At 43.8% G+C, this 22,032-nt stretch overlaps 1 protein-coding gene across 1 annotated transcript in view; it reads right to left on the bottom strand.

Moving 5' to 3' along the window:
- Positions 1–22,032, bottom strand: part of PRKCH (protein kinase C eta) — a gene marked incomplete at both ends in the record, with an annotated part of 253,977 nt that overhangs the window by 68,221 nt on the left and 163,724 nt on the right. Inside the window, one exon of the mRNA XM_080706972.1 lies at positions 11,571–11,725. Within this exon, the coding sequence (XP_080563098.1) occupies positions 11,571–11,725 (155 nt within the window). The remainder of the gene's footprint in view (positions 1–11,570; positions 11,726–22,032) is intronic.

Below are 22,032 nucleotides of genomic sequence, written 5' to 3'. Positions count from 1 at the left end.
CCACCCCATTCCCTCCTCATCCCTCCTTCCCTTGCTTGGCCTAGTGGTTGACTTCCAATGTTTAAGTACATGTGTGTTTTAGAGAATTTCCTTCTTCCTCTCTCCCATCCCCTCATTTAGGTTGTCTTGTTTGCTCCTCTATATGATTTCCTTTTTCATCTAGAGTTCCTCCTATGATGCATTTCTCCTTAGTTTTCACATATTAGGGAAAGCATCTGATTTCTTACTTTTTGTGACTGACTAATCTCACTTAGCATAATGTCCAGTTCCATCGATTTCCCTGAAAATGATGTAATTGAGTTGTTTTTAATGGCTGAGTAAAATTCCATTGTGTATATATCCCACAGGTTTGTAATCCATTCATCTGTTGATAGATATCTTGGCTGGTCCCATAATTTGGCTATGGTGAATTGTACAGCTATGAACATAGATACACATGCATTAGTTTGGTAGTTTGATTTCCTTTCTTTTGGGTAGATACCCAGAAGTGGTATTGCTGGATCAAATAGTAGATTTGTTCCCATTGTTCTGAGGATTCTCCATACTGTTTACCAAAGTAGTTGTACTAATTTGTAATCCCACTAACAATGTTTTAGAATTCCCACTTCTCCACATCCTCACCAGCATTTGTTGTTTGTGTTTTGAATGATTGCCATTCTAGTTGGAGTTAGGTGAAATCTCAGGGTATTTTTTACTTGTATCTCTCTGATTGCCAATAATGTTGAGCATTTCTTCATGCATTTATTGGCCATTTGAATTTCTTCTTTTGTGAAGTGTCTATTTAGCTCGCTTGCCCATTTTGTTATTGGATACTTTGTTTTCTGAGTGTTGAGTTTCTTGAGTTCTCTGTATATTCTAGATATTAGTCCTCTATTGGAGGGGTAGGTGGCAAAAATCTCACATTCTGTTGGCTCTCGATTGAGGTTCTTGACTGTTTCCTTTGCTGAACAGAAGCTCTTCAGTTTTATGCAATCCCACGTATTGATTAACCTTTTAATATGTTGTGCCTTTGGAGTCTTATTGAGAAAGTGTTTATCTATGCCTATGTGTTGCAGTGTTGGACCTATGCCCTCTTCAAGAACTTCAAGGTCTCTGGTTTGATTTCCAAGTCTTTGATACATCTTGAATTGACTCTTGTGCAGGGTGAAAAGTAGGATTAATTTCCAATTTTCTGCATATGGTTAACCAGTTTTGCTAACACCATTTGGTGAGGAGGCTATCTTTTTTCCAGTGTATGTTTTGGCCCCTTTGTCAAAAATCAACTGGCTGAAAGTGTGTGGACTTGTTTCTGGGTCTTCTATTCTGCTCCATTGGTCTATGTATCTGTTTTTGCGCCAGTACCGTGCTGTTTTTATTACAATGGCTTTGGAGTATAGTTTCAAGTCAGGTATTGTGATTCTTCCTGCATGGTTTTTGTTGCTGAGAACTACTTTGGCTATTCTGGGCTTTTTGTTATACCAAATAAATTTAAGGACTGATTTTTCTATGTCTGTGAGTAATGATCTTGGTAGTTTAATGGGCTTTGCATTAAATCTGTAGATCACTTTTGGAAGGATGGCCATTTTAATGATATTTATTCTGCCAATCCATGAACATGGAAGATCTTTCCATCTTCTAAGATTTTCTTCAATATCTTTTTTCAATGTTTTATAATTTTCTTTGTAGAGATCTTTTACCTCCTTGGTTAAGTTTATTCCTAAGTATTTTATTTTTTTTGTAGGAGATTCTGAGTGGAAGTGTTTTCTGAATTTCTTTTTCAGTGAATTTATGGTTGGTGTACAGAAAAACTTCTAATTTTTTTTTTTTTTTTTTTTTTTTGGTGGTACTGGGGATGGAACCTAGGGGCCTTTTACCTCCGGGCTACACTCTCAGACCTATTTTATATTTTATTTGGAAACAGGGTCTCTTAAGTCAGCTGAGGCTGGCTTTGAACCTGTGTGATCCTTCTGTCTCAGCCTCCCAAGAGTGAGGATTACAAGGGTGCACCACCACACCCAGCTAAAGCTTCTGATTTTTTAAGATTGAATTTGTATCCAGACACTTTGCTGAATTTGTTGATCAGTTCTATAAGCCTTTTGGTTGAGTTTGTTGGGTTTTATAAATATAGTATCATGTCATCTGCAAATAGTGAAAGTTTGAGTTCTTCTTTCCTATTTGTACTCCTTTGAATTTTTTTTTCTTGCCTTACTGCTCTGGCTAGAGTCTCTAGTACTATATTGAAGAGAAGTGGTGATAATGGGCATCCTTGTCTTGTTCCTGTTTTTAGGGGGAATTCTTGAAGTTTTTCCCCACTTAATATTATGTTGGCATTGCCTTTATGATATTGAGATATGTTCCTTCTATTCCAATTCTCTGCAGTGTTTTTATCATGAATGGATGTTGAATTTTATCAAATGCTTTTTCCGCATCTATTGAAATGATCATGTGATTTTTCTCTTTGATTGTTTATATGATAAATTACATGGATTGATTTTCGTATGTTGAACCAGCCTTGCATCCCTGGGATAAACACTACCTGGTCATGGTGTATAATTTTCTTGATGTGGTTCTGAATGCATGTTGCTAGTATTTTGTTTAATAGTTTTGCATCCAAATTCATCAAAGATATAGGTTTGTAGTTTTCCTTCTTTGAACTTTCTTCATTCGGTTTGGGTATTAGTGTGATGTTGGCTTCATAGAATGTATTTGGGAGAGTTCAACTTTTTTCTATTTCATGAAATAGTTTGAGGAGTATTGAGGCTAGCTCTTCTGTAAAGGTTTTATAGAATTCACTTGGAAAACCATCTTTCTTTGATCGTAAGCTCTTTATTGCTGTTTCAATCTCTTTGATTGTTATTGGCTGGTTTAAGTGTTCTATATCTTCTTGACTAAGTTTAGGAAGGTTGTCTTTATCTAAGAAGTTGTCGATTTCCTCCAGATTTTCTATTTTGTTGGAGTATAGTTTTTCAAAGTAGTTTCTGATAATCCTCTGGATTTCTACACTGTCAGTAGTACTGTCTCATTTTTTAGCTCTTATCTTTATAATTTGGGTTGATTCTCTCTTTTTATTAGTTAGGTTGGCTAGTAGTTTATCTATCTTGTTAATTTTTTGAAGAAACCAGCTTTTGGTTTTGTTGATTTTCTGTATTGCTTTTTTATTCTCTATTTCATTAATTTCTGCTTTAGTTTTAATAATTTCCTGTCTTCAGCTGGCTTTGGGGTTCAATTGTTCCTGCTTTTCAAGGACTTTGAGCTATGTTGTTAGGTTATTTATTTGAAGATTTTCTGTTTTTCTTATGTGAGCACTCAGTGCTATAAATTTTCCTCTTAATACTGCCTTCAAAGTGTCCCAGAGGTTTTGATATGTTGTATCTTTATTTTCATTTGTTTCTAGAAATTTCTTGATTTCACCTCTTACATCTTCTATGACCCATTCTTCATTCAGGAGTGTGGTGTTCAGTCTCCACATGTGTATGTTGTTTCTCTGGGTCTTCTTATAGTTAATTTCTAGTTTCATTCCATTATGGTCTGAAATGACATAGAGAAGTATGTAACATTTTTTGAATTTGCTAGTGCTCATTTTGTGTCCCAGGATATGATCTATTCTGGAGAAGGTTCCATGAGCAGCTGAGAAAAATATAAACTCTGCTGTAGTTGGGTGAAATATTCTATATATGTCGAACAGGTCCATTTGATTAATGGTATTCTTTAGTTCTAAGGCATCTTTACTGACTGTTTGTCTGGAAGATCGGTCTAATGTTGTGAAAGGTATGTTGACATCTTCCAGTATTATTGTATTAGGATTTATATGTGACTTCATGTCACAAAGAGTTTGATTTACGAAAGTAGCTGCACTTATGTTTGGGGCATAGATGTTGACTATTGTTATTTCCTCTTGCTGGATTATTCCTTTTACCAGTAAAATATGACCTTCTTTGTCTCTTCTAATAAGTTTGGGTTTGAAGTCTAACTTGTCTGATATCATAGTTGCTACTCCTGCTTGTCTTCGGGTTCCATTAGCATGGATTACCTTGCTCCAGCCCTTTACCTTGAGTTTGTTCCTATCCTTACTTGTAAGGTGTGTTTCTTGTAAGCAGCAGATGGATGGATTCTGATTTTTAATCCATTTTTCCACTTTATGTCTTTTTATTGGGGAGTTGAGGCCATTTACATGCAGTGTGATTATTGAGAGATAATTTTTAATTCCTAACATGTTAAGATTTTATTTCTGTTTGAGATACTGTTTAGTCTTCTTTGCTTAGTTGTCTGCTGGATGGAAAAGTCTTGTTTCTTTGGTTCTGGCATGTATTATCTATTTCTTCTTTGTAGTTAATCTCCTTGAGTATTTTCTCTAACACTGGTTTTGAAGACATAAATTCCTTCAGTTTCTGTTTGTCATGGAAGCTTCTTATTTCCCCATCTGATTTGATAGATAGTTTTGCTGGGTAGGAAATTTTTGGCTGGAAATTGTTTTCTTTCAGAGTTTAAAATATGTTACTCCAAGCCCTTCTGGCTTTCATGACTTGGTTTGGGAACTCTGGATTGATTCTAATTGGTTTGCCTCTGAATGTCACTTGGCCTTTTGTTTTTGTTGCCTTTAAGATTCTCTGCTTGGCTTCCACATTGGTCATTTATGTGGCGTTGGGAACCTCTTCTCTGATCCTGTCTAAAGGGAGTTCTCTATGTTTCCTGAACCTGTGTATCGACCTCTTGCTCTATGTTTGGAAAATTTTCTGCTATTACTTCCTTGAAGAGATTGTTGATTCCTTTGGTTTCACCTTCTTTTCCCTCCTTTATTCCAATTATTCTTAGGTTAGCTCTCTTAAAATGGGCCCATATTTCTTCAATGTCAAATTCCTGCTGTCAGATTTTTTTTCTAAATTATAAACTATGTGTTTGTTTTTGGAGTGATCATCTTCTAGGAGCGAGATTCTCTTCTCCATGTGGTCTAATTGATGGTTTATACTTTGAATTGAGGCCTTTACTTCAATTATTGCATCCTTTATTTCTTTTAAACTCTAAGTTCTTTTCGAAGGTCCTGTATTATTTCTACAGTTATATTCCTGATTTGATCTTCTGGAGATCTCTGAATTTCTGTGTTATCAAGTTCTGATATTATGGGGTTGTGGGCATTCATTGCTCCATTGTTATCCTTCTTTCCCATGATTTCAGAAGTTTGTGCCTTCTCTGGGTTCTTCATTGGGTCACTACGCCTTCACTTAGGGTGCTCTGGATTTCAGTCTGTGGTAATCTCAGTCACCACGACTCCTTTACTGGGTTGTATTGCAAAGTCTCAGACCCAGGGAGTTAATTGAGGCTGTGCAAGACAATGGGGCTACCAGGCTGGGTGTTCTCCCATGGGGAGCTGCGGCTAGGGTGTGGTATCTCTGCCACCACTATTCCTTCACTGGGTTGCAAAATCTCAGACCCAGGGAGATTATCAAAGCTGCCAAGTCCCTGGGGGTGCAGTACTGGGATTTCTCCTTTAAGGGCCGCGATTTCACTTACGGCTATTGAGTGCGATGATCCGTAGCTGTTGCGGGCATGGTGAACTCACCGCTGCCGCTGCTGCGCCCTCAGTTGTGAGGCTGGCATATTTCTTTTCTATTTTGAGCTCCATTCTGAGTCCCTTTCTTCTCTGGAGTCTGGTGCTGCGAGGCAAGATGGTGCTGGCACAACTCCGCTACCGCAATGCAGGCTGGTTTCTTTTCTGGTCTCTGGTTGTTCTTTTAGCCTTCTTTTTCTCTGTCCCTGTATTTACAGTTTTTATTTCTCTGCTGATGGTATTTTCTGGCTATGAAAAGCGCTGATTTTGTGGCAATAGAGATCAATTGTTAGCGATTTGTAAACGCTGCTTTTCTCAGTCGCCATCTTCCCAGAAGTCCCATCTTCCCAGTCTTTTTAGAGAAATAATTTCAGAGAATTTCCCCAAAATAGAAAAAGACTTGGATATCCACACATAGGAGACATTCAGAACATTAAGACAAGCTCAAAAGGGGACTTTCCCATGCCACGTAATGACCAAGAGGACTAACATAGAGACCAAGGAAAGAATATTAAAAGCAGCAAAAACAAAAGAATGGGTAGCATTCAGAAACAGAACAATAAAAATCACTCCAGACTTTTCAATTCACATCATGAATGCCAGAAGGAGCTGGTATGATGTACTCTAGACCCTGGAAGAAAACAACTTCTAACCAAGACTGTTATATTCAGCAAAGATATCATTGCAAATTGATGGAGAAATGAAAACTTTTCAAGACAAGCAGAAACTAATAGAATTCATGACTACCAAGCCTGCACTAGAGAATACTAAAATAAAACACAAAGAAGAAAAAAGAAGCAAATATCAGAACCAGAGAAGAGACAAACTCCACCAGGTGGGCAACTAAGCAACAGAGAAATAACACTACATAAGACAGAAAATAGAATTCAAGATGACAGGAAGCAAAAATCATATCTCAGAATGTCAAAGGTCTCAACACCCCAATTAAAAGGTATAAACTGGCATTGTGGATTAAAAACAAAATACAGTATATGTTGCTTATAAGAAACCAACCCTACAGCCAAAAATATCCATGTGCTAAAGGTGAAAGTATGGAAAAAGATATACCATGTAAATGGAGATTGAAAATAAGTAGGGGTAACAACACTCATATCTGACAAAGCAGACTTTATATAAGACACATTAGAAGAGATAAAGTGGATCACTTCTTATTAATAAAAGGAACAATCCTACAAGAAGATAAAATGATAGTAAACATGTATTCCTCAAATGTAGGTGTCACCCACTTTTTTTTTTTTATTTTTTTTTATTTTAAGACTTGAGAGGATATACAAGCACACATCATCCAATTAGCCCTCCTCCAGCCCCCGTCCCATTCCCTCCCCCTCCCTCCATCCCACACTTCTTTGGTGATTTACTTTGATACATTTGTTTATGTACCTCCTGCATTTTAAAGAGGCTCCGTCCTCCAGTATTACATACCCTCTGATTGGTCACATTAGTTGCTTCACTATAGGGCCCTTTCTATAGCTCAACCTCTTCCTGTTGCCCTTTTCCTCCTAGTTATTGCTGATTAAGAGAAGCGTCTGATTTATATTTTCTGCGATATTTCTCTGTGCATGCTGCGTTGCAAGTACCAATCCCACTCTTGATGGTCCCAGTAGTGGCCTGGCTACTCAGTGGACTGATCCAGACCTCGCTGGCTCACGCAGCGGCCTTGCCTCATGGGAGGACCCAGTTCTGGTCTCGCTGGCCCCTGAACCAGTCAAACCCCTAAGCTGGCTTTGGTCCCGACCTTGGAGGTCGCAGGAGTGAACTTGCCTCACGCCAGGCTCCGATGCTGGCCATTGGCCCCTGCACCGGTCTAACCCCTTGGCAGGATTCCAATCCCGGCCTCGGAGGCCCCAACACTAGTAATGCCTCACGGCAGGCTCCGATGCCGGCCTCACTGGCCCCAGCACCGGCCTAACCCCTTGACAGGCTCTTATCCTGGCCTCAGAGGCCCCAGTACCGGCCTTGCCTCACGGCAGGCTCCGATGCCGGCCTCGCTGGCCCCAGCACCGGCCTAACCCCTCGGCAGGCTCTTATCCTGGCCTCGGAGGCCCCAGTACCGGCCTTGCCTCACGGCAGGCTCCGATGCCGGCCTCGCTGGCCCCAGCACCGGCCTAACCCCTCGGCAGGCTCCGATCCCGGCCTCGGAGGCCCCAGCACTGGTCATGCCTCACGGCAGGCTCCGCTGCCAGCCTCGTTGGCCCCAGCACCGGCCTAACCCCTCGGCAAGCTCTTATCCTGGCCTCGGAGGCCCCAGTACCGGCCTTGCCTCACGGCAGGCTCCGATGCCGGCCTCGCTGGCCCCAGCAGCGGCCTAACCCCTCGGCAGGCTCCGATCCCGGCCTCGGAGGCCCCAGCACTGGTCATGCCTCAAGGCAGGCTCCGATGCCGGCCTCGCTGGCCCCAGCCCGGCCTAACCCCTTGGCAGGCTCTTATCCTGGCCTCGGAGGCCCCAGTACTGGCCTTGCCTCACGGCAGGCTCCGATGCCGGCCTCGCTGGCCCCAGCACCGGCCTAACCCCTCGGCAGGCTCTTATCCTGGCCTAGAGGCCCCAGTACCGGCCTTGCCTCAAGGCAGGCTCCGATGCCGGCCTCACTGGCCCCAGCACTGGCCTAACCCCTTGGCAGGCTCTTATCCTGGCCTCGGAGGCCGCAGTACCGGCCTTGCCTCACGGCAGGCTCCGATGCCGGCCTCGCTGGCCCCAGCACCGGCCTAACCCCTCGGCAGGCTCCGATCCCGGCCTCGGAGGCCCCAGCACTGGTCATGCCTCAAGGCAGGCTCCGATGCCGGCCTCGCTGGCCCCAGCACCGGCCTAGCCCCTTGGCAGGCTCTTATCCTGGCCTCGGAGGCCCCAGTACCGGCCTTGCCTCACGGCAGGCTCAGATGCCGGCCTCGCTGGCCCCAGCACCGGCCTAACCCCTCGGCATGCTCCGATCCCGGCCTCGGAGGCCCCAGCACTGGTCATGCCTCACGTTTGGCTCCACTGCCGGCCTCGTTGGCCCCAGCACCGGCCTAACCCCTCGGCAAGCTCTTATCCTGGCCTCGGAGGCCCCAGTACCGGCCTTGCCTCACGGCAGGCTCCGATGCCGGCCTCGCTGGCCCCAGCACCGGCCTAACCCCTCGGCAGGCTTTTATCCTGGCCTCGAGGCCCCAGTACCGGCCTTGCCTCAAGGCAGGCTCCGATGCCGGCCTCGCTGGCCCCAGCACCGGCCTAACCCCTCAGCAGGCTCTTATCCTGGCCTCGGAGGCCCCAGTACCGGCCTTGCCTCATGGCAGGCTCCGATGCCGGCCTCACTGGCCCCAGCAGCGGCCTAACCCCTCGGCAGGCTCCGATCCTGGCCTCAGAGGCCCCAGTACCGGCCTTGCCTCAAGGCAGGCTCCGATGCCGGCCTCACTGGCCCCAGCAGTGGCCTAACCCCTCGGCAGGCTCCGATCCCGGCCTCGGAGGCCCCAGCACTGGTCATGCCTCAAGGCAGGCTCCAATGCCGGCCTTGCTGGCCCCAGCACCGGCCTAACCCCTCAGCAGGCTCTTATCCTGGCCTCGGAGGCCCCAGCACCGGCCTAACCCCTCGGCAGGCTCTTATCCTGGCCTCGGAGGCCCAAGTACCGTCCTTGCCTCAAGGCAGGCTCCGATGCCGGCCTCGCTGGCCCCAGCACCGGCCTAACCCCTCGGCATGCTCCGATCCCGGCCTCGGAGGCCCCAGCACTTGTCATGCCTCACGGCAGGCTCCGCTGCCGGCCTCACTGGCCCCAGCACCGGCCTAACCCCTCGGCAAGCTCTTATCCTGGCCTCGGAGGCCCCAGTACCGGCCTTGCCTCACGGCAGGCTCCGAAGCCGGCCTTGCTGACCCCAGCACCGGCCTAACCCCTCAGCAAGTTCCGGACCCGACCTTGGAGGCCCTAGCACAAGCCTTGCATCATGGCAGGCTCCAATGCCGGCCTCGCTGGCCCCAGCATCGGTCTAACCCCTCTGCAGGTTCCAATCCCGGCCACGGAGGCCTCAGTAGTGGCCTTGCCTCACAGCAAGCTCCGATGTCGGCCACTGGCTTCGGCGCCCGCCTAACCCCTCAGCAGGTTCCGAGCACTGTCTCTATGGTTAGTATTTCAAAGGTTCCAGTTGTAATGTATCAGATCTCTGCCTCCCCCGAATATTGGCCACTGGCATTGCCACTGCCTCCACCGTTTCAAATCCTTCCCAGGCTCTTTTTCCACTCTGAATGTTGTCCAGTGTTCCTAAGCATGCGTGATGGTAGCATTCGACATTTGGTGTAATTTCTCCAAAAAAATAAAGTTGGTAAGATCCGGTTTCTGCTTCTCCTGAATACAAGTCTCTACCACCATCGCGAAGAACTCTTTCAACACCGCATTTCTCCTTGGTCTCCGCTAAACTCTCTCCTTATATGTGATGTCTGAGATTCTTAACAATATAGAGAAATAGCAGTCCTCTTTCACGGAGAATTTTTCCATAAGTTCCAGTGCATTTAGATAAGTTTTGTCTGCATCTCCAGTGTCCTGGCATCCATAATGGCTTTCTTACCACCTCTCCGATATTTTTCTTTATCTTTTTTTGTTCTGGGCCCGGTTTCTCCAGGGGTCTGGCGTGCTACTCGCAGTTCGGCTGGGACCCAGAGTCCCGCGATCCGGGCCCCAGCTGGCGTGTCACCCACTTTTGTAAGACAAACTCTTCAGGTCTTAAATAAACTCAAATACAATAATATTGGGAGATACAACTCATACCACTAGACGAATCTTTCAGGCAAAAGAGGTATAAAGGCTCTTCAGATCTAAAAAATATTATAACCAAATGGACCTAAAAAACATATACAGAATATTCCAACCAACAACATCTGAATATACATTCTTCTCAGCTGCTCATGGAAACTTTTCTGAAATAGACCACATCCTGGGCCACAAAACAAATATCAGAAAATTCAAAGATGTCATATAATCTCCTGCATCTTTTCAGATTACAACAGAATGAATTTAAAAATCAACAACAGGAAGACCAAAAAGAAATTACATAAATACATGGAGATTGAGTGATACACTCTTGAATGAGAACTGGATCAGAGAAGAAATAAGGAGAGAAATTTAAAAATTATTGGAATTAAACAAAAATAGAGACATGACATACCAAAATCTATGGGACACTTTGAAGGCAGTGTTAAGTGAAAAATTTATAACAGAGTATCCACATAAGAAAAACAGAAAGTCATCAAATAAACAACCTAATGAAACTCCTCTAGTACCTAGAAAAACAGGAACAGCCTACTCAGCAATAAAGAACAAGATTATGTCATTTTTAAGAACATGGAAAAGCCTGGAGATCATTGTGTTAAGTGAAAGTAGCCAATCACAGAAAGCGAAGGGTCATATGTTTTCTGTAATACATACAAGGAGTAATTGGGGTGCCAGAGGGACTCCAGACAATGGAGGAGAAACCTCAGTGGAGCTAGAGAGGTGGTCTAAGGGAAGGGAAGAAGGAAGACTTAAGTTCATTAATGGAAATGCCACCATTGATTATGTACAAAAGTGAATATACCAACATCAATCTCATTACTCTGTATCAGAAAGGGGGGAAATAGGGAATCGGGGGGGGGTACCAATTGCATGTATGTCACTATCAACATGATTTACATTACGATGTGTGTCTACGATGCACCAGTGAAAGCATATAAAAATTTTTTTAAATGGAAAAGATCATGTTAAACAATTTATTTCAAATGCTAAAATGTAAAAGAAAGAAAAGAAAAAAAGAAAGAAAGAAAGAAAGAAAGAAAGAAAGAAAGAAAGAAAGAAAACAACATTGTGTTCAGCTCCTTAGCAAATCCTAATGAACCAGCTCATGAATAAGCTCTTCTGAGGCAGGGTTCATCACTGGATTATTCATTCATTCTAATGAATATTTACACATTTTGTGAATTTAATTCTAATACAATTTTACTTGATTATCATGAGAAATAGAAAGATGGATAGAGCCAGGAGAGGGAGTGGGAAATGAATTAGTAGAGGGGAAATGGCAACCCCAACTTACCGATAGATGATCCCCTTTTCATGTAGGAACATGAGCGCCGAAATGATCTCTGCTGCATAGAAACGAGCTCGTGCTTCATCAAAACGACGGGATTTCTGGATGTGGAACATCAAGTCACCTCCATTCACGAACTCCATCACAAAAAACAGACGATCCTGGGTACAAACATGCAGCACAGCAATTAGCCTGGAGTTTCATAGATGCCTCTGGCCTTGGGGTGGGGGAGGGGAGGTGTCAATGGAGGTCTTCCACGAACCATCCTGATAGCGGTTCAGGAAGCAGAGAGGAGTCTGGTGGGTCAGATCCCTCAGGGGAGTAGTGACTTCTGGCTCCCTATTAGGTGATTCCATGTACAGAATTCCCATCAATAATAAGTAGATAAGGCATCCAGAGCCTCGGGCTCTGGCTCTGAGCTCCTAGTCCAAATGTAAGGAAAAAGAACAAGACAAAGGTAAATGCCTTCATTTTAGCACAAGGTTAATCAGAGTGAGTAAATGATGTCACACTTGTACTTTGGTCCTCACAAGTGGGTGGAGAGCAAAGGAAAGGGAAAACACTTTAGATATGTCAATGAAACACAGGTCTAATGACAGCCTCTGAGTAGCCCCCACATTAAAAAGTCCCTTGGCCCATTAGAAGGTTGTGAGTCAGAAGTGGAAATGTAAAATGAGCAGGAGGCCATCTCACCTGAAGGGACTCTCACCCTAGCAGATGAACCAGACTGTTCCTTTCACTCCCCTCCCCTGCCCTCACTCTCTCTATCCCTTCCTTCTTTCCTTCCTTCCTTGTCCTGGGGATTGAACCCAAGGAAGTTCTACCTTTGAGCTTATACTCCCAGCCCTATTTATTTATTTAATTATTTATTTTGGTGGTACTGGGTATGGGACCCTTCTACCTCTGGGCTACACTCCCAGACCTATTTTATATTTTATTTGGAAACAGGGCCTCTTAAGCCAGCACAGCTGGCTTCGAACCTGCGCGATCCTCCTGTTTCCACCTCCCAAGCACGGGGATTACAAGCGTGCGACACCACACCTGGCTCTATTTTATTGATTATTTCAAAACAGAGTCTCCTCCCTAAGTTTTGCATGCTGTCCTCCAACTGAGAATTTCAAACCTGCAATCTTCCTGCTTCATACTTCTATGTACTGGAGTTATAGACATGTGCCACTGCACCTGACTTTGGAATGAACTCCTAAAAGTTATCCGTGCTATTCCTAGGTACTAGGTTGGTAGTAGAATAAAATGCCATGAAAAGTAAGACTGCCTAATGAAAGAAATACATAAGTATCAATTAAAAGTGATGGCTCTGAGATATGTAGTACAGAAGGCTTTGATTCAAGGACCTATAAGGTTAGTGAGTTTCTTTGCTCTCTCCCAGGACCAACTATGAATCCCTGGTTAGCGAGTGCAGAGTGAGGTGATGGGAACCCAACAGAGAAAAACATAGACATAAAGCAGACACCGCTCTACTTACAAAAAGCCTGGTGTGAGAAACACATAGTACTTACAGTAAAAAAAAAAAAAAAAAAAAAAAAAAAAAGAAAAGAAAAAGAAAAAGAAAAAAAAAGTTACATAAACAAGTACGTCTACATATTCTGGTAAATCCTATGAAAGAAAATGGAGGAAAGAGTGACATGAAGTCACCTGACTGGGTGTCAGGGGAGGTTTCTGAGCAAGTGGCTTGTGAGCCAAGGCCCACAGGATGAGTGCCATCTATTCAGGGCCAATGAGACCCTTCTGGCGGTGGGCATGTAGGATGTCAGTGTGGAGGGAAGCTGGTATTCTACCAACAGATGCACAGACACAGAAGCTGCCTTTGTTTTGGGTTTTAAGCTCCCTGTGCGTGTTTCCACACATTTTCAGCTGAACAATGGGCAGGAGTCGTGCGTGCTTGGGCTCACTCCCCTTCCATTGCATCACCACGTGATTGGGCAGATCCCTATCAGAAGCAGCATGACTTGTAGTCACCTAGTCCCTATTTTAAGTAATACCTTAATTAGAAGAGCGGGGAGTCTCCTGTGTTTAATAAATACATCAAAGCAAGAAGTTAAGAGTGAAGTGGAAATAGCAAGTTTCACAAAAAGAAAAACCGCCACCATCGACACCAGCACGACTCCTCAGGTTGGCGCATAGAAGCCAAGTAGAAAGTGATATAAATAGAGCAAGCTGTGTGACTAAGCGCATGGCCCTCATTCAAGTGTGACTGACACGGGGAGAGGCACCATTAGGTGGGACAGGCTTCAATGAGCAATGGCTGTCCTGTCTTTTCTCTGTAGAGAGGTTAGCGATGGGTGGGGCAGAGGGTAAGCTTCAGGAGGCACGTGCCTTCTGAAGTCTAATTACATAGAAAGTTTTTATGCTAATGTGATGTTAATTTGGTAGGGATACGCAGGGGGCCTGATGAATAGACAGAACAGCATCCCTCAGCGAGGAGATCAGCCTTAGCGTTTGTTACCTAGCCTGTTCACCTTTGTCGTGAATGTGACTGGAAGCCATACCAAGTTCAATTGCTCTGAACATCTTACTGCTGGAACTGGGTCAGTAGGTGAGTGGCCAGACTCAGGTTGCCAAAGTTCATGTGTTTGGCAAGAGTTTCTCAGGCAAGAGGCATCAAAAAGATAAGGGCATTCCAAAGGAAAGTTCATCCTTTCTCTCTCTCTCTCTCTCTCTCTCTCTCTCTCTCTCTCTCTCTCTCTCTCTCTCTCTCTCTCTCTCTCTCTCTCTCTCTCTCTCTCTCTCTCTCTCTCACACACACACACACACACACACACACACACACACACACACACCTTTTTCATATATAACACCAACGCCAGACCCTGGGCTAACCTCCTGATCTGGGGGAGAAAATGCTGCCCTTGGCCTTGCTCATTCTCCATCTCCATCCCAGACCCACTCACAGCCCTGGAGGCAGACTCTCACATAATACAGGACCTGGCATTTCTCCTGTGTCACAGCAAGGCAAGTAGGGATCATAAGCTTCAGAAGTAGAAAAACATGGTTCTGTCATTCTCTTAATTCTTTTTGTTTGGTCTCCGTTTCTAACCTTCTGTCTGGCACCACCTAGGACAGGAGGTACAATTCACAGCCCTAGGGGTGCAATCAGCTCTTGAAGCAGGCGGGGAGGGGAAATGAGCCAGCTGAGATGGGATGAGGATTTAATGAAAAGTAATGGTCCATTCTATCAAAGACCTCAAGTAATTTCACAAGATAAAAAAAATTTGTTTATCAACCAGCAAAATGTATATTGGCTGTAAGGAAGCCTCCTATTGACCTGCACTTCTGTTCACCCTACTTTAAAATGTCTGCTTGTAGAGGGGGAGATTTGGCAGCAATTTTTCAAAGATTACTGTTCTATAATAGGGAATAAATGACAAAAATCTCTAGTGCCTAAAAAAAAAAATCCACTTATTGTTAGGGGATGTGGGGGTGAGTGATGGGCCACCATCAGGAATAAAATTTTATTAAGCATATCATTGGCTCCCTTCTAGAAAGTCTGCAAGTCTGCAATAAGTAGTGGCTTATTGTGCTGCTGGTGGCTCTGATGAAGGCATTTTTCAGTTAAAAAAAGATCATAAATGTGAATGTGCACGCGCAGAATGCCTCCATTCACAGCCAAAGACACAGACAGGCGTAGAAGGGACAAAAAACAAAACAACAACAACAACAACAACCACCACCACCTATGTAGTAACAGAAGCCAGTTTTAGATTGTAACATCTGGGGTGACATTTTTTATACTTTTCAGTACCTCTCAAGGTTTCTCTGATGAGTATTTATTACTCTTTTCATCAGAAGCAAACTAAATTTACATGTGCTTTCTCTATGTTTTTCTTATTTTGATCTGAAAGATGAAAGATTTCAGGAAAGTATGGTTTAATGTCTTAGGTATTTTTACAGTAGAAATCAGAAATAGGGACCTTCACATCCTGCGGTCTATTCTGAAGGGTCACTAGTGACCACCTCTTGCCCTAAAGGGCCTTTCTATGGGCTGAAGTAACCAGGCCATTAGGCTTGCCATAATGGCATCCAAAATGGCTCTGTTTGGGGTCTCAGGAGCTCCCCCAAACTAAATTCTAGTACACAGGCTTTACAGTACCTATTTTACCCTTTAGACACTTTTATTCTTCCTTTAAGCTTCTTGGGAAGAAAAACTGTTAATTTGGTACACCTTCCTGTCAGGCCCTGGGTAGACCAAAGCACCCTAAAACAGATGAGGCCCCACACCTGCTCACAGGCATGCAGACAGAACACGTTGCCCAGTGTGTAAGTGCAGTGAGGGGCTGGGGGAGTCATGAGGACCCCGAACAAGGCTCCTGAGCAGCCCAGAGGCCACGGCAGGATTTGGAGGAAGTTTCTGAGAAGGGCTTACTCCCTGCCTTGAAGGTGAAGATGCTCAAGTCAGGCTAGGGAGGAAACTGAAGGAGGAGGGGCAGGATGCAGGAGCGGCAGAAGCAAGGCGCGGGGCAGAGGGCAGGGAACACAAAAGCAGGCAGGCTGTGGCTGCGGGGGCTGCCCAGTGGGAGGCCTCACTATCTGTACCCAACTGTTTTCATAATCAAGCACTTGCAGAAAAAGCAAAAGGTAAGTGGAGGGTGTTTTGTTTAACCTCATCCCAGGCTCCCCGCAACTGAAAACTACAGGGCCTTGGCTCTGTTAATAAACATGACCACTCACCTTCTGGTCCCTTTTAACTTTAAGGCCAGTGCCTGGGGAAAACAGGTGGCAGCTATGGGATGTGGCTTGTAAAAGACGCCAGTAAACGTCGGGACATGCCGCATATAATAAAAGAACATCAGCCACAAAAATGAATCGTTCCAGTAAAATTTTACTCCTTTGGAATTAACTCCATGAGCCCGCTTCCAGGAAGCCCCTCACATTTCATGAATGCCTGGTACGAAGCAGGGACCTACATTTGAAGTTCTGGAAGGAAGCAGTGGATAACCTCTTGCCTGCAATCCACTCGCCTTCTATGCTGTTTAAGAACTGACTCCACTGATCTCTTGCCAGACACTAAGTTGCACTTCACAAGTTGGATTGTGAAGCAACTACACAAAGCATTTTTGGGAGAATCCTGCGTTAGAGAGGTACTGCATGATGGATTAAGGCTGCTGTGAGTCACTACTAGGGCAGGGAGGTCTTCCCAAATCCCACTCTCAGCAGAGATGGCAAAAGAGGCTCTTTCTTTATTTAAACCTATGCACATAGCCCTTTCTGTTTTCTAAAGTCCAATTTCCTGGAAACGGAGTCTGAACATCAGTTTCACTTGAGGCTTTTAGTTCCTCTAAGGTAAGTCTGTCCAGACCTGTATAGGAGGAAACCTAGGGTCTGGCAGGCTGGCTTAACCCCCGTCTTAAAGCCAAATGGCCACGCCCTTCGTCTCTCCTTTGCTCCCCTCTTTCATGTCTGATTCAACCAACCACAAATGCAGGTCTTTATCATGGGATGATGAACACCTGAGGGGATAAAAGTAACTCAGAAATCCCTTTGTCCCCATGCCCGCCCAGGTGTGAGTTACAGGCACAGAGGTCAACAAGCTGGTGTCTGGTAATAATAGGAATTCTGTCATCACCTGCCCTGGTTCCATTAAGTCATGGCAGTCTGGGCTAACTCTGCCTGGGCTCTCCGCCCAGGTTCTCACTTCCCCAGGCCAAAGGTGATAAAAACATCCCTGTAGTAGCTGTCAGTAGCAGGCATTTCTTAGAGCTCCCCACTATGGATTTTTCTTAGGAGCTGACATGGACAGGCAACTGAACGAAGAATAGTTAGAGACCAAACCCCTCGGTCCATGGGAGTGCTATGCTATGATGGTACCAGACACAAGATGACACTCTCAAGAAGATGGTTGGAGAGTGAGCACCAACCAGGGACGAGGCCTGTGGGGTAATGTGTAGAGCTTTGGAGGTATCTGTTCTGTGCATGGTGATCCCCTCCTCAGAGAACTGAGGAGTCTCCCGTAAATAACTAGCTGGACCAAACCAGGACTCTCAAAAAAAAAAAAAAAAAAAAAAAAAAGCTGTGTGTAACCACGCCCGGCAACACATACTAATTTTTAAGGAGTGAGAAGGTTTCTTAGGTTGTTGTCTTCAACAACAGTGATCAGATGAGAACTAATCAAAAGCAGAGCCTTGCATAGTGCCAGGCCTGAAAAGAATCTTGACAGACAGAAGCTTTGGGGAGTTCTATGTCACACAAAGAAGCTAAAGCCAAATCTAGGAAAAGACCTAGTACCCAGTGCCAAAGTCCCTGCCATCACTGGGAGGAGCATGAGCACTGGTGATACCTGGGCTCTGGAGCTAGGATGCTCAGGGTATGCATGCAGCTCCTGCTACACTTCATTTTTCCCTTTCTCTTAAAACTCACATCTGCAGAAGAGGGATAATAAGATGATTGAAGTCAAAGGGGTTCTGAGAAGTTAAGAGTTTTGAATAGTGCCTGGCTTACAAGAGGTGCTCAAAACATGTTAGCAGCTGGTATTATTATTATTATCCTTCTCATCATTACCACCCCCACTACAGCTTCAGCCACCATGGAAGGCCCTCTGGCTGGAGCTGTAGTCCCTCAGAAGCGATTTTCACATGAAGCAGATGTGGAGATGATGCCTCCCTCATGGACTGCGCAGACAGGCAGAGGTGCATACACGTGTACCCACATACCATGTATACACAGCAGCCACATTAGCAGCTGCAGTAGCTCCCTAATTCTCAATGTAGGACAGGAATTCAGAGAGTGGGAGGAGATGGAAGGAAACCTAGGATGCCAAATGGCAATGGCCTTAGCCCAGGAAAGACTTTTCCTTCTGGGAAGTGCTTACTAAGAGGTTACAAAACACACTAATGGATGTCTCGCATCTGACAGGTTTCCTAATTTTCTACTATGGAATGACAATTCATACTCTCTATTTTAAGGGTTTTATTTTCTTGTTGTTGTTGCAAAGCAAATGTGCTGGCCTGTGGACTGCAACATATTATTGTGAGACTTTTTATAGTAGCTATTTTCTCCTTCTATAAAGTTGACTCATTCTAATAACCAGATTGAGAAAGATTTTTCTGCTCAAAACAAGAATTCGGTCCTTACGACTTACAGATGTACATTTGCTTTTATGATGTGATCTTTTGGAAACCAAGGTGGTAAGAAATAGTCATAATGCTCAGGATTATAGTGGAGATGAAGATTATCTTTAGAAATAATTCAGAGAATAGAAATAACAGAGTAATGAATAATTTAGTTATTGCTTTAAGGCAATGTTAAGCTGGAAGCCACATCTATACTTACCCAAATAATGAGATTTGCTAGTGGAATATTTCTACATGAAGTAATATCCCTTTCTTTATATCTGCTTTAAAAGCTGCAGGGTGCTATTAACAGCAGCGGGCAAGGAGAGGGACATTTCCAGTAAAAGATAGCATCATGTCAAATTTCTCCTAAGTGCCACTGCTTTATTATTTTTCTCCGATGAAGTCATCTACAGGGTGAATGGGGAGTTCAAATCAACAGGAAGCAGTTCCTGACGTCAAAGAGGTCACAGCAGAAAAGCACCCTTGTGGGGAAATCTGATTGCACCATGTCTGAACTGGAAACCACTTGAATTCAACCACATTAAGAACAATTCAAAGGCTTCAAGGAAGAAACAATGAGCGGGAGGCAAATGGCTTCCCTTTTTTTTAAGCTTATCATTTTGCACAGCCCAGAAGATGTTAGAAGTTATCTCAATCACCTAGCAAACTCTCTTTCAAGCCCATAGGCAAGATACATCCTGTCTGATCACAGACACCTTTGGGAAGGTGAGGTATGTCTCCAATATAATAAACCCTTAGGAACATGCATTTCAAACCTGAAGGAACACATTGCTCTGCTCAATAAATCCTGGTAATCTGAATGCATTAAAGCCATCTCTCATCAACAAGACCTGACAAGACTTGCTGGCCATATACTAGACTAGGGGAACAAACCAGCAGTTTAATACCCTATGAACACCCAGGCCATGATGTTCTTTAAAGCTAAAATAAGCAGTTAACATATGACCAGGGACACAGCAAAGCCTGAGCACAGTCCTCCGTTCCTGTGGGAGCCTCCTTTAGCATCTCTGGTCCATACACATCTCGTGTATAGCCACGTGCTAGACTGGGAGGGGGCAGGGTGGTTTACACACTTGGTCTTGTTTGCAATGGAGGACCAGACATCTCTGAAGGCAGAGCTCTGATGCCATGTGGATGCATCTTTAACAGCACCAAGCACAGTTCTTGGGTTGTGGCAGGCATTAATAAACGCTTCGGGAAGAACTAATAAACCAGAAGACCATTTTTGTTCCTGAATCAAATTTGAGCTACAATTTTAGAATAGCTGAAACACATTCCCAAGATGAGTTTTACCCAATCATTTTATATAACTAAAGTACAAAGATGTGAAGTCTCTTGTCCATAGTTTAAACATTTTGTGGACAAATTAATTAACTGAACCAGGTCTGCTGATGTTACTTCATTTCCCTTTACAAAGTTTTGGGTTTTCTGCTTATTAAAGTGATAACATGTTCATGGTTCAGTGTAACTGCAAAGTAAAACTAAAGGGAAATAATAAAGAAAATAAAAATAAGTCACCCATAATCCTGACAACCAGAAATAAAAGCATGAATGCAAAGAGAAATAAACAATATATGGCTTTTAGCTTCCAAAAAACTGGAGAACTGAGGATAGATAAGAAATTTAAAAGGTAATTTTAACAAATGTAATTTTCCCTTTAGGTCCTAATTATACTTAACATTATAGCATGTTTAAAGAAAAAGGAGTAAATGGACAACATATTCTTTTCTTTTCCTATATATTATATAACATTTTCCTGATATAATCAATTATAAAGACCATTTTTTGTTTGTTTGTTTTTGTAGTACTGGGGATGGAACCCAGGGACATTTTACCTCTGACCTACACCCTGAGCCCTAATTTTTATTATTTTGGAACAAGGTCTCACTAAGGTACAAAGGACCTCACTAAGTAGCTGAGGCTGTCCGCAAATCGTAATCCTCCTGTCTCGGCCTCCCAAATGCTGGGATTACAAGTATGTGCCACCATGCCTTGCGAGACCATGATTTTTAACAGTGCATACTATTCTCATGCCATTACTATCAAGTCCTACAATTAGCTGAACTTCTAATTAAGTTAAGGGAAATTAGAGGGCATGATATTAAAACACAGTCTCCACACCATGATAAAGATCATTTTTCCTAGTCTGGTAACGTAGCCATCTCTAAGGGCAGATGATTGCTAACTAGACATGGTGTTTTAATTTTGATTGGCTGATTAATCATTAAGACACTATTAACCTTTGGCACATCTCCTGCTGGTTCAGAAGGGCACTTTAGCAACTTCTCCTGATCAAAAATGTCATATAAACTGCACTAAAACATAGATTTGCCAAGAACATATCCTAGGTAACTATTCACTTTTGCGGGGGGGGGGGTCAGGGATACAACCTAGGGGCATTCTACCTCTGAGCTATACTGTAAGCCTTATTTTATTTTATTGCTTATTTTGAAACAGGGTCTCACTAATTTGCAGAGGGCCTCACCAAGTTGCTGAGGCTAGTCACAAACCTGTGATCTTCCTGTCTCAGCCTCCCAAGTACTGAGATTACAAGAGTGAGCTACCACGCCCAGCTGATTATTCATTTTTTGAAAATGGTTTAGTCACTTAAAATCATGCACAACAAGATTCTTTGGAGTTACCATGTTATGTAGTGCAATTCTTTTGTGTTATTATGTTCTGTAGTACAAAAAATTTTTTTATAAAGATTTTTGTTTAGTACCAAATAGGATCAGGTCCATCAAAGATATTTACAGACTTTGACAGGGCTAAAGAATAAGAATACCATTTCCTTTATTTATCTCATTTTACAGATAAAGATGCCTAAGCTTTGCAAACTTTATTAAAAGCCAGGATTTCCTCTGTTATTTCTGACTCATGGGAGTAGATTCTGGGTTAGAGTTGTCTAATTAGACATTTTACCCAGTTAGAAAAGAATCTGGTTAACAATTTTCCCTATCTGCCTCTGATGGCATCTGGCAATCTGCTGAGAATTGGCCTGTCCACCTTGCCTCCTGCTGTCGAGGTACTTGCTGAAGTTTCCGTTTGGAATGTGCGTTTTCTATGCTGTTTGGAGTTGAGTTCACCCATTGCAGCCACAACCCTCGCTCCTCTGTCTGGGGAACAAGATCTGTAGAAGGAAGTGACTCACTCACAGTCTCCTCCCCAACCACTGTTGCAAGCTGGGCTCCAGACTGATCTCCACTGTCCATTAAGGAAGAAAGATTCAGACTTTACTATAAAGGTGCAGAGACTCTGAGGACGCTGCAGTTGGTTAAATGGAGACCAGGCAGGCCCTGCAAAGCCCAAAGACGAGCGCAGAGACTAAGAGGCAACACCAGCCACCTCGTGCCAGACCCAGGGTCGGCTCTGAGCCCTTT

The sequence above is a fragment of the Muscardinus avellanarius genome (genome assembly GCF_963383645.1).
Source record: "Muscardinus avellanarius genome assembly, chromosome: 12".
Lineage (NCBI taxonomy): Eukaryota > Metazoa > Chordata > Mammalia > Rodentia > Gliridae > Muscardinus > Muscardinus avellanarius.
This window is presented reverse-complemented; position numbering and strand designations above follow the sequence as displayed.